The sequence below is a fragment of the Harpia harpyja genome, chromosome 23, assembly GCF_026419915.1.
Source record: "Harpia harpyja isolate bHarHar1 chromosome 23, bHarHar1 primary haplotype, whole genome shotgun sequence".
Classification (NCBI taxonomy): domain Eukaryota; kingdom Metazoa; phylum Chordata; class Aves; order Accipitriformes; family Accipitridae; genus Harpia; species Harpia harpyja.
This window is the reverse complement of record NC_068962.1, coordinates 5,122,432-5,134,878: the sequence shown is the minus strand read 5'-3', so window position 1 is coordinate 5,134,878 and position 12,447 is coordinate 5,122,432. Positions and strand designations below refer to the sequence as shown.

Below are 12,447 nucleotides of genomic sequence, written 5' to 3'. Positions count from 1 at the left end.
GCGATTGATGGCAATCCAGGGCCACTGAAAAGAGTAGCATTTCCTTGTTTTGCTTTTGGGTTGGGTTTTGTGGGATTTTTTTTTTTTTTTTTTACGATAACGAAAACACCAGGGCTTTCGCCCTACCAGATGATAATAAAGGTATGTGGGTAGTAGACCTTTTCCCGGCCCACTGGCAGCATTGGGAACGCCTCCTGTCCATCTTCATCTCCCAAATAGTGTTATCATATAAACAAAAAGAAAAAAAAAAAAAAAAAGCACGGCCTGCCTCCTTTCCCCAGCCTGCGCACCCCAGGTTCTTCTAACAACAAGTTGCTTCAAAAACGATTTACCTTACACTGGCAAAGCTACGCTCTCACTACGGTACTTGAGCCACGTGCATCCTCCATCTACAGCCCCGCAGCAGGGAAAAGCCGCCCTGCCTCGCACACCCACGCCGGGCTCCCTGCCACGGAGGCTGCCAGCACAGAGACCGCATCCCCTCCGCGCTCGGGAGAGCCGCGCTGGACGAAGGCCCAACGCCGTGGAGCGGCGCCGGCGGTCGCTCCTTGAGGACCCGGAGGGATCGCCCGCTACCGGGCCCGCTCCCGCTCTACGGGGACACCGGCTCGCACGAACCCGTGAGGCAGCCGTGTCGCACCACGCCCGCCTCCGGCTTCGGCGGGGGCGCCGGACCGGTTCCTGTCAGCTCGGCGGGGGCGCCGGACCGGTTCCTGTCAGCCCGCCGGGCTGGCTCCTGTCAGCCCGCGGGGCTGTGAGGGCGGAACCCGCCTCAGCCCAGAGCCTTACTCCGCCGTCCGCCGCCCTCGCTCCCCTCAGGAGCCGGCGACATTCCCCCCCCTCAGCGAGACCCCGCCGGTGACTAAGCACGCCCGCCGCTTGCGCCGTGACCGGCCTTTTACCTCCCCGCCCGCCCTCCCGCCGCGACCCGCCTCTCCCCGCCCCGGCGCCTGCGCGGTGCGGAGCGGCGGGCGCAGGAATGTGCCTTCCAGTTAAATAGTGGGCGCAGGGGCGGCCGCCGCGGCGGCGGCTTGAGGGACGAGCCGAGCCGAGCGGGGCGGCGAGGGAGCCTCCATGGCGCGGCGCGGCTGCTGGGGCGGTGGCAGCGGCGCGGCGCTGCTGTGACAGGAGCTTGGCAGCTGGGACCGGCCTTCCCTCCCGCCCCACGCCCGAGCGGGGGGCCCGCGCGGCAGCGCTCGGTGAGCGGAGCCGTGGCGGCAGCGGCGGCCGGGGGTAGCCGGCGTGTCACCGCCTCTATGATGAAATTTAAGCCGAACCAGACGCGGACGTACGACCGGGAGGGCTACAAGAAGCGGGCGGCGTGCCTCTGCTTCCGCAGCGAGCGGGAGGACGAGGTGAGCCCGCCGAGCCGCCGCCGCCGCCGCCGCGCGTGTGGGGTCGGGGAGGGAGCGCCGGGCCGGGCTCCCGTTCCCCCGTCGCCCACCGGTGCCGCGTCCCTTTGTCTGGCCGGTGGGGGGGGGGGGGGGGCGAGGGGACACCCCCCCCCACACACACACACACACACAGAGTCGTACCGGGGGAGGGAGGGAGGGGACGCGACGCCACGCCGCGGGGCTGTGCAGACACCCACGCACATACACCCCACGCTCGCTGAAGCGGCGGCTGGCTTCCCCCCCGCGCCCCTTGCCGGACCGGACCGTGAGAGGAACGGGCGCGGCGGGCCGCGCCTCTCGCCCACCATCTTGGGGCGGCGCGGGGCGGCGGGCCCACGTGCGCGGCGCCCGCCTTTGTCAGCGGCCGCGGCCCCGCGCGGCGGGCGGTGCCCCGGGTGGGGGGGGGGGGGGGTCGTGTCCCGTGGGGGGTGCCGGTGCGGAGTGGGACACCGGGTGGAACTCCGGGGTTATCCTTTGTGTGCCCGTAACGCGCAGAAAATTCGGTTCATGTGTAATGGCGCATCCAGGGCAGGGCTGGTGTTGCCCTTAAGGCGAACCCCCTGCCATACTTGGGTGGGATTAAAAAGAAAAAAAAAAATCTTGTCTTTGAAAAACCTGTTTTTCTCGCCAACAGGGTATAAATGGTGCTTTAAAATATTTTGTCAAGGAGGTCGGGGGTGGAGGGGGGGGGTTGCTGCGGTTTTGGTTGTAGAGGATAAGGGCTCAGCCGGGGTTTTATGTTGCAGCAGAATCGGGAGGTGGCAACAAAGTTGTCCTATATTCCTAGCCAAGGTCAATTGCACTGGCCGTTGTCTGGAAACTTTGCTGATGGTTTCATTGCACAATGCGTTTATAGACTGTCTCGGGCTAGGAGCGTACCTTTAACTGATTTTCGTTTTCATTTTGTTGTTTAATAGCTATAAAATAACTACAAAGGTTAGGGCTTGGGGCTTTTCTCCCCCTTTATCTACATGCTGGAAGAAGCAAGCGTCCTATCCAAGCTGCCAGTATGGCAAATGTCTTGCTTAAGCATCTACTAAGCAATATAATGCAGCAGGGAGAGGCCTGTTCTCAAAATACGGACCCTTCGGTTTAGGCAAAAAAAATTTTTATGGCAGTCTGGTATATGCCATTCCCTGTGTGGTATAAGTACAGCCTTGGGACTACACTGATCGGCTTTTCCTAATATTATAAAGGAGAAAGGTGCCCAGCAGGAATCTTGCTAGTTCTTGCTGGTGGTCTAGCTTTTCTTCGGTTTCAGCAGCACCTCTGATACTCCAGCATGCTTCCCCATTTATGTGTCTTCAGTATTTATTTTTGGGTGCTACTCCAGCTCAGACTTGTTTGGAGTTCAAACACTTGAGCCACTGTTACAGCTTTCTTGCACCAATTGTACTTGGAACTTCATGGTTGGGGTCACCTTTGTCAGTAATTTCCATTCATCCTTCATTTCCTGCTGCAGCTTCTCATATTCTCTTTCAATCTTGCATCCAAATGAGACCACTGGCTGCTTCAAAAAATTGTTTGTGCGTAAGAACACCCTCTGAGGCCAAGGACGACAGTAGCAGCTTTGCTGGGCTGTGCAAGAAGAGTGGATGCTGACACTTGTTGCACTGGAGCACTTTGTGGTATTGCAGGTGGAGCACCTCTATGGCTGGCATGAGGCTGGGCTTTGGCATTGTGCAAGTAGGCACACTTGGGGGTGAAATGCATGGGATAACACCAAGTCGGATTTGGGACATAGATTAAGCATGTGGAAATGGTTCAAATCACTTTCTGGTAAGTTATTTCCAGAAAAGCAACGGCAACATCTTGAACTTGCTTAGCTGTTTCCCAAGTGCCAGCTCCATCTGATTCAATACAGAACCTATTCCTTAGAAGTTTGATGCTTGACTACTGTTTGTGATTAATTTGTATTGCTAGCCGTGTTCCCCGAATTGGCTGGATGAGTCTTGCTTCTGTTCTTGAACACTGTTGTCTTCATAAGTTTCTGTGTAGGTCTACTTCAAACTCCATGTAAATGTCTTCAGTGTTTCCTTCCCAATTCTCTAGAGATTGTGCCATTGATTTTCAGCTGACCTACATCTCCAGGGATCTTTAAGTGCAGGGTAACTTCTGCTGTGAAGGAGCACAAAGGGTGTGCCTGGATGACTGCAGGGAGAAGAGGGGAACAGCAGACTCCTGTAGAAACTGGGGGGGCAAGAGGTAGAATAGTTTTCATAGTTATTTTAACCTACAGGGTTACTTACCCCATAAGCAAAGAGTTGGTCGACATGGGAGGAGAGACAATAGAACAGACAACTGCAAGCAATCTTTAGCAATACATTTCTTTTTAGATGTCTTAAAGCAAGAAATCAAAATCACAACTTTTTTTTTTCTTTACTGGAGATACTGTCTGCAAGAGTCTCTCAATAGATCATGTTCTACTTTTCAGCTGGTTAGTTTCTGTCTGGAGGAATGAGTAGCTGCAGCAATCTTCTGATACAAATCTTAGAATTAACCTGTCTTCCTACTTCGGTTCTGACTTTCTGAAAGGCCAGTCCGTATCCAGTTGTGCCTGTGCCTTAGCCTTTTTCCTCCTTCCTTGCACTTAGCTTTAAGACATATCTGTAGACAGCAGTCATTCCTTTCTCAGCACTTTTTTGATGGACTTGAAGTCTTAAAACCTCGTCTCTTAAAACCGGTTTTCTCTTTTTCTGATCATCCTGGTAGCTCTTTCATCTCCTTCAGTTTGACAGCCATGTTTTTTGAAGGTAGGCGACAGTTGTGTTTGCTTTAGATGGAATATCACTGTGTTGTGCAAAAGGTTACTAGTACTTCTGTAGCTATACAAGAAAAAAACCATTGTGATAGGACCCGTCTTTATCGTGATTGTAAAGCTATCATGTAGTCATCCTGTGATTAGTGGTGGTATCTAAGTCTCTAACTTGTTCCCACATCGTGAACTCTCAACTTGTACGAGAAATTCTTGGTGACCTGTGCATTAGATTGGCAATATGTTCTTCTTAACCAAATGTGACTTTCTTCTGCAACTTCAGCATGAGACCTCTGTTGATACCATGACTTACGGACACTGCCTCTCAGTTTGGAGACTTACAAATTTCAGTAATAGCTTTTTGTGCTCATCACCAATGAAAATCGGGCCAGTCACTAAAACATTTAATATATCTATTGTTAATCATCACCTAGCAAAATCTGCTTGTTATGGCTTCTTGGTCTGTTTCCAATGCATATTGCACTTCTCATGCTACCTTTGTAGCCTTGTTGAAAACCATGTTACAGCTGAGTTTTATGGACAGTGAAGCAAAGCGTCGATTGAAAAAAGACTGTGGTAACAAAGGATGGTTTTGGTAAAACCGTATTGTATTTCCTTTCACTTTCTGCTCACTTCTTTATTTCTTAATTCAAAACATTGGTGGACTCTAGAATACCGCTGAGGCAAAATTCTGGTGGTCCCTGCACGCAGTTTGAAATACAGCTGCTGAACTCCTACTCTCCAGCTACAGCACCCTGTCCAATTAGACTTACCAACAGTCTTTGCTGTTAGGCTTAAAATTGTTGAGTCAGTTCTCTTGGGTGTTAAGAGCTGGAAACTGGGCTTGCCTGCAGCCTTGCAACCTGTCAAAAGCTTCTGCTTTGTCTTGAGAGCTGGCATTGCAGCTGAAAGCATGTACTTGTGAGATGACTGATGGTTGTCCAGACACACCATTGCAAAAATCCTCCCTTCCTGTTTCTTTCTTCATCTTCAAGTGACTCCACGTATGCCAATTTAGAGCTTTATAGCCCATTTTGGTTTAGATTTTGTAGCCTTCATGCTGTGACACTATATGCTTTTAAAAAAAAATAAAAAATCCAAAATATCCAAATAGCCAAGTGATGTGGCCAGTAGCTTTGGAATTTTTTTTGAGTGTTTTAGAAGAAGATCTCCTAGACTGCTGTCATTAAAATGCTGCCGGTTTTGGTCTCTCAGTGCTGTTATTTGGGCTGAAGAGAGAGTAAGATGGCTGGATATGAGCTTAAGTGCTGGCTCTTTCTGTTGTTCTTAATGGAAGTGAAGCAGTAATTGCAGGGACTGTCTGCCCTTTGAATGAAAAAAAAATTGCTGGAAATGAAGCAGGAGGAATCCCATGAAAAAAAAAATGAAACGAGGCTATGTAGGCATGAAATGTGTGGGGGCTGCAGGCTTTTTGCTTTGAACAAGCCAGAAGCTGTTAGGTGTGTGCAAAAAGCTGATGGCATTCAGCAGACTGGGATGGGCTGGCGGATTTGTGTATGAGGAAATGCAAGTCTCTCCTTGAGCAACTAGGAGATGTGGACGGCAGCTTTAGGATAAGCCCGCAGGAGAACCTCTCCCAGTACTGTGAGGACCAACTGCTTCCACGGGTTGGAATTGCTTATGCAGTATTCTGCAAACACTGGTTTTACATAAAATGCTGCTCTCTTAGGGTCTAAGCGGAGGGTAGGCAAGGAAATTCCTACCTCTCGAAGCAGAGAATGAGGCAGGCCTTTAAAGCAGCAAGAGCAAATAGTAATAAACATTTTTTTTCTAGTCACTTGGATAAGTAAAACAATTTTAAAAGCTAATTTAATTTTTCTTCCATCAACTACATATTATACAAATGAGCAGTTATTTTTAAATACCTTGAATCTAAAACGTGAGTGCATTCTAATTATTTTGGCATCTGTAAAACTGCTTTATGTAATTGGATATGGTATTGAAAGCCCTACTTCAGTGTTCAGCCGGCAGTTGCTAGTGGCAGATCTAAAAAATAGTTTCATATGAAAAAAAAAAAGTCTTCAAGCTTTTGAGTTTGTAATTTTGCCATTTTTGTTGTTCAGCCTTGTATAAGAGAGAAAAATAGATGGGAAGGGTTTTCTATTACTATTGATACAGTAGTGAGGATAACTGTATTGCCGCACACTTATGGGAAAAGTAGTTCTTTTGTTGGGTTTTTTTTTCCTGTAGTAGGGCATACATATGCATGACAATTATTGCCTCTGAACTTTGAGTTAAAAATGATAGGCTCCTAGTACTGTGTCTCCTTTTTGGTCTGATTTAGAGAAATTTATTTCTTGGGCTGTAGCGTGTCAAGATTTAAGAAACCCTTGTTTAATCTACCTTGTTCTGGTAGTCACTGTTCCATTATTTTAAAAAATAGTAGTGTTCTGCAGTTCCGTACAGCTGTTGCTTCATACTAGCAATTGTTTAAGGATAATAAAGGAAAAGTAAAATGTTATTTTTATTTGCATTGGTCTAAATAATCTGAAAACCAGAAAGACCTATTGTAATGCAACTTGATGTGTAAAACCAGGGCCCAGAAGTGTCACCTGGCTACCCTGGCAAAATGGGATGTTCTAGGAATTATTGTAAATAAACTTGCACAGTGATGAAAGATCTTCCATGCTTGACTCAGAATTTGTCATCTGGTTTCTTTATCCTTCAGTGTAAGCTCTCAGGTGTAAATGCACAGATAGTGTGTGCTTTAAAAATACAAAGTGGCCTATGACCATGGCACCGTATTTAAGGCTGGCATGCTCTCCAAAGCAATGTATGGACTGAAAGATTACCTAGCTTGGTCTGTGATTGCCTAATAGTATATAAGCATGTTTTAAAATACCAGAGAATACACATTTCAATATACACTTCAGGTGTGGTGTGGTTTTTACTTGTTCTGTCTCATGGCCCTGCCCTGCTAACATACAGGAGGAATAACTGACATAGGATGATTGCTGCCTTAGTTTTTCCTCAGCATTTTCTTGATACGTGGACATCAGTGTGGTGTAGGAAGGGGTGTAGCTCAAAAAAATCAAGACCTTGCTTTCATGTTGGGATGTTTTTTGACAAACTGCAACCGCTTGCCAACAGTGGAAGCCTGCAAGTTCAGCGAGGCTGTAGGAATTCAGCTGTCCACCATGGCAGGATGCTTCAGTCTTCACTCATACCTCTTCAGATACTGAAATCACTCAACCACGGGCTGTTTTTCATTGCAAAACTCCAATTACTTTTTTGCAGTACCTATGGTATTACTTGTCTATGCCATACAAATATGTTTAATGGGGTGGATAGTTGCTAAAAATGGATTGAGGGAAGAAGGAAACATGGCTGTACCCGTCTAACATCAGGCTAAGGTGTCCTGCAACAAAAAACATGTTTTGTGTTTTGCCCTGTTTAGAAGATGCTGTCTTTTTTAACTGGTAATATTTGTAAGTGTTTAAATGCTTGAGGAAATATCCTTTATAGCTTACTTGCAGCACTGTAAGTTTATTTTGAGGATTTACACTGACGGCTAAGTTTCTGTTTGAATTGCCCTGGTTAACTCAGTGGTCCTCAAAACTTCCAAGTTACCAGTTTCTATGAAATAGCAGAGTGGCAGACTTCTTCAGAAATATATACAAATCCTAGCTAGAGATACATAGGCATATATACACACACACACATATATATGCCTATGTATCTCTAGCTAGGATTTGCAGCCATGTTTTCTCAAACATCTTTTGTAGATAGGTGAGTTCACGGACCACAGGTTGATGTGTATTTTTTTCCAGTCTTGTTTGTAGAGCACTTAACAAGCTTATTTTAATTAGGTGGCTTTCTGACTTAGTGCTTAAGCGCTTCAGTGGAACCAGTCCTATAAACATAAATATTTTAAAACAGATTTCATCTTCAAAGATGTGTGTTTTCTTTCCAAGTATCTCAAAGACAAAAAAGGCTAAAAGGTAACTGGTACTCGTCAATAAATAACCTTGTCCTGTCTTTACCTACAGCTGAATGGTTCTCAAAGACGTAGAGCTCTTGTTTCTGACAAGCGCTTGGAAGCTGATCCCTTAGTCAAACAGGTTGTGTTGCCGAGTAACTGGTAGAGCCCAGTTCTCCTGCTCAAGATTAGGCCGTGGTTTCAAGTTATAAAGAAATGGGCAGCAACAGGAGTTTGAGCTCTTCCCCTGCTACCTTACGTGGTTTTTTTCCCTTGGTCTGTATTGGCAAGCATAAGGGAAGAAGGATGTATTGTAAAGTGGATTGGGAAACTCACCCAGTGTCAGAAGTAAAACTCCTTTTATAGATACTTGTGGGGGGTTTCTTGTTTGATTGCAGGAATCTCCTTTTGCCATATGGCTGGGTGGAAGATCTGCACCCTTCATCGCACTGTGAGACCTGTCATATCTGACTCTCCGAAGCATACTAAAGCTTAGGGGGAGATCTAATGTTACAGGTGACTTGAGTGCTTGTTGATGTGAGGAAATGCGTTCTGACTGATGTGCCATAGTAGTATAGTGCTGTCTGTTCCTGATATGAACACTTTAGCCGAAGAACAAAACAAAGTACTTTAAATAGCCAGAGGAAGGTACTCAAATTCTGCATCACTATAACAACATGTTAGGCAAATATGTGAATTTCATGTGAAATGAAATTTATAGAATAATATTATTTTAATTGCAAGTTAAGGCAAAACTTCTTCTGAAAAAGGGTGATGGTTTTCTTCCTATTGCCATACAGTCTTAAAATCAGAAGATCTCAAAGGAAAAATGATTTTCAGATCTGATTTTGAAGTATTATATATGCATGTCTGTCTCTATCATTCATCTTCAGAAGGCCAGTAAAGTTGCACTGATTGATGTCTAAGCATTGTGCTGCTGCTTCTTTGAAAAGTGATCTTTAAAGTTGGCAGGCTATTTCAGAGTTTGTTTAATACATTGTATAGACAGAACCCAGTTTTCTGGGTTGCTTTCAAGATGCTGTGCTCAAGTTAATGAGCGTTAGGATTAATGTACTGCTAGTTGTTTTGCCATTTCTCTGCTGCTTTGCCAATTCCTGTTCATTGAGACTAAATCTTCTTTTTAACCTCTCTCATAGCTGGGGACTGCCTTTCAGTCTATTGTCTGTAAAGTACTTTGCTGGAGGCTCTTGAATTGGCTTAGGCTGATCTGGAATTGGGCAGCTGCAGTCATGCCTTTCTGCCCCAGTTTGTGCGGTGCTGTCCCTTGTATGGCTGTGTACGGATCAGTGTTGAGCTTGTGCAGGCTGAAAACTAAGCTTTAATGGCACAAGCTAGTTTTCAGCCAGCTCAGCTTCCTGTTGTGCCAATGTAAGGGAGAAAGTAAAGATGTTGCGGCCTCGACTGTAATTAGCTTTTAAAATGCTGTCAAGTCTGATCCCAAGGTTTTTTACGACTCTACAATAACTTTGTGCACATTGCATCTCCAGGCTGAAAAAAAGTCACTTTGAAAATTATTGCAGTAAAGAATGAGGACTATAAGCAATCACTCTACTGAAAATATTTTCAGGAAAGCAAAAGTATGTTCCTTACTAAATGCTACCTTGGTGGCATTGCTGTGGCAAGTTGTAAAGCTCTTGCATTTTTCAACTTTCTGGAGTCCAAAAAGAGACGATGGCATTCTAGGACAAGGTAACCTATAGGGGAACTGAGAAACTGTTTCAGAACTACTGAAATGAGGCAGTGATTCTTAAAATAGCAAAAAGTGCTAGATAAAGGAAATCTCCAACTACAGTAGCAGGTTGACATGTGCTCTCTAATTTGAGATGTGTGCTTTTGCCTAAAAATTCATACAGTGAATCCTGCAAATAAGATCCAGGATTTGTGAGAGGTGCTTTTCCTTGCTCCTTAGTAATGTTTCTGTGTTGTATCATTCAAAGTAGTTTCCCAGTACTTTTAAGGAAGCTCCTGAGCTGAAAACAATTGGAGGTTGGAAGTGTTAGGGAGTAAAAAAATATTTCCTGCTCATGTTCTTCCCTGAGCATCTGCTTATGGCCATTTTTAAACAAATCATAGGGCTTGACTGACCCTTTTGGTTGTATTTGGATTAAACTATCTTTATGACTCTTTCATGTGCTCATGACTTTGGCAGACCAACTGTGTAGGCTGAAGTTTCCATATTGAGTGTGGTAGGTTACATTATACTAACCTCCATCAAAGTGGGTCCTGTTTTTCTCTCAGAATACGGTTGGATTTTTTTTTTCCATTTAATTTTTCTGATGCCTGTGAGAACATGCAGTACATCTGTTCTCTCTAACAGCATTTTGCCACATTGTTTTGCTGCCTTTACGATCTTTCCTATACTCTGACCAGTTTAAAGCTTCTGAAATGGTTTGCATGTACTTACCTTTGTAGAGCTTGGGAGCTAAATCCTTTGTCTTCCATGCACCTGCCTTCTCCTTTCCTTCTCTGTGCTGTGTTTAGTTGTACACCTGAGCAATGCGGTGTTCTTTGCAACTGAGCCACATGTGCTCAGTGGTCTTCTGGGGGTGAGGGGTTGATTCCCTTCCTCTTGAAAGTTGTTCCTTTTAACTGCTGGTTTTACTATAAAAGAAGGCAAACTTGGCTATCTATCTCCATCAGGTAATTCAAACAGCAAGTTGGACATAGCTAGTGGATTAGTGGGGGTGATGAGAGGGTGATATTTTGTATAACCTTAAGTCATTTTCTACTTCTTTGAGCACTTGATATGAAAAAAAAATACAGAGAGGAATAGCTCTTGGTTGTAATTTGTATTACTCTGGGCTGTTGCCATTTTAGTCTTCTGGAATATATGGCTGCTAACTGTTTCACAAGTTTCTTTTGACTTGAGAACACTAAACAGGCCAAAACTTTGGCATCTGTCTCCAGAAATTTTCGGTTGTTTGTCTTTAGGCTTAGCATTTATAGTGAGCAAGTCCCATGATGCCACATGCTCTGTAATTACCTTTGGGTTTTTGGTTAACCATACCTTGGTTAAGCATATCAATAGGTGCTTATTACAAGTAGGCTGGCTAGCAGTTTCTCTTCCTCACTGCACTCAAAGGTCATTGCTATTCCTAGACTTGAAAACAAGGTAAAAACTTGGCTAGTAAGACTTAGTGGAAAAATTTTTCTTTTTCTCCTCTTAGCTGAATTTTGCGGCTTTACTTCCTCACTTGGCAGTATTATGGAAAATAATAGCTTTACCTTAGTCTTTGGAGTAAGATAAACTTAACGGTATAACTAGGCAAGCAGATTTGATGCCGTAACTCTGTACTTTGGAAATCTTTTGATCAAGTTATCAACAGTCAGGCTTTTTCAGAGACATAGGAAAGGCAGTGATCACTAGTAATACAACACAAGAAATCACATTCTTTTCTCTGCATTCAGAGACAGGGGATACAGATTTCTCTGCATAGGAAGTACTACCATTGTTTTCTTCTGAGCCTAATGAGGTTATGATGTAAAATTTAGTGTGCAGAGGCTAGAAAAAATGTAGGTATGTGAGATTCTGCAGTCTTGGTTTTCAGTAGTCTGCTGTAATCTGCGTGAACATGAACCTCCTCAGAAAAGACTGGATGTCTGGGTGACCTAGATTTCTATTCTCCTCGTTTGCTTATCTTATATTAAGGGAAGATTAATTGCTGGCTTTTTGCTGCTGATCTTGCAGTTCCTTCGGCATGTGAGTGCATTGTCAACCAACCACAGTTTTTTGGCGTCTTCATTATTAAGTGATCTTTATGTTTACAGCCTAGTGATTCAGGTACCGTGGGATGTGTCTTCTGGCCACGTACAGCTGGAAACACCTGAAAACTACATCCACTACATAGAATAAAAAACAACACACCAAAAACATGCAAGTGAGTGCAAGGTTGCTTGCTGCTGTAACTGAAAGAAGCTGTGTGGAGTGCTTTTCAGCCTTACCACACAACCTTGTAATTGCTAGCTATCAGCTTTTGTAGAAATTAATTACCCCTGAGTACATTTTTGCTAGCATACCCCAGGACAGATGTCTTATGCCCTAGTGGCTTCAAATGTTAATGTTATGGGGTGGGAAAAAATTTGTGCATCTGAAGATATTGGGGATATACCTTAGTGTGGTCCCTTGGCTTCAGAGTGTAAAAGCAGTGGGATCACTGGAGAATAAAGAAGCATAGAGGGAAAGATGCTTGAGAAAATGCTTCAGTTCCAGGGTTAGTAGAGACTTGGGATAGTTACCAGAATGAACCCCCAGGCTGTAACGCTTGGGAGTTTAGTGTATGTATAGCTATAAAGCCTATCTACCAGAGTTGATGTATTTTAACGTTGAATACTTGCTA

The 12,447-nt window shown here is 44.8% G+C and overlaps 1 protein-coding gene across 5 annotated transcripts in view; it reads left to right on the top strand.

The window, feature by feature from the left end:
- The first annotated feature begins 975 nt into the window (after nucleotides 1-975).
- Nucleotides 976-12,447, top strand: part of NUDT4 (nudix hydrolase 4) — a 30,498-nt gene continuing 19,026 nt past the window's right edge. Inside the window, exon 1 of one of the 5 annotated variants that reach the window (XM_052774486.1) lies at nucleotides 976-1,355. In XM_052774486.1, coding sequence (XP_052630446.1) covers nucleotides 1,257-1,355 — 99 coding nt within the window. In that variant the 5' untranslated portion in view covers nucleotides 976-1,256. Of the gene's footprint in view, nucleotides 1,356-8,482; nucleotides 8,606-12,447 lie in introns of those variants that run through there. The other 4 variants (XM_052774487.1, XM_052774483.1, XM_052774484.1 and 1 more) reach the window with 4 other exon arrangements.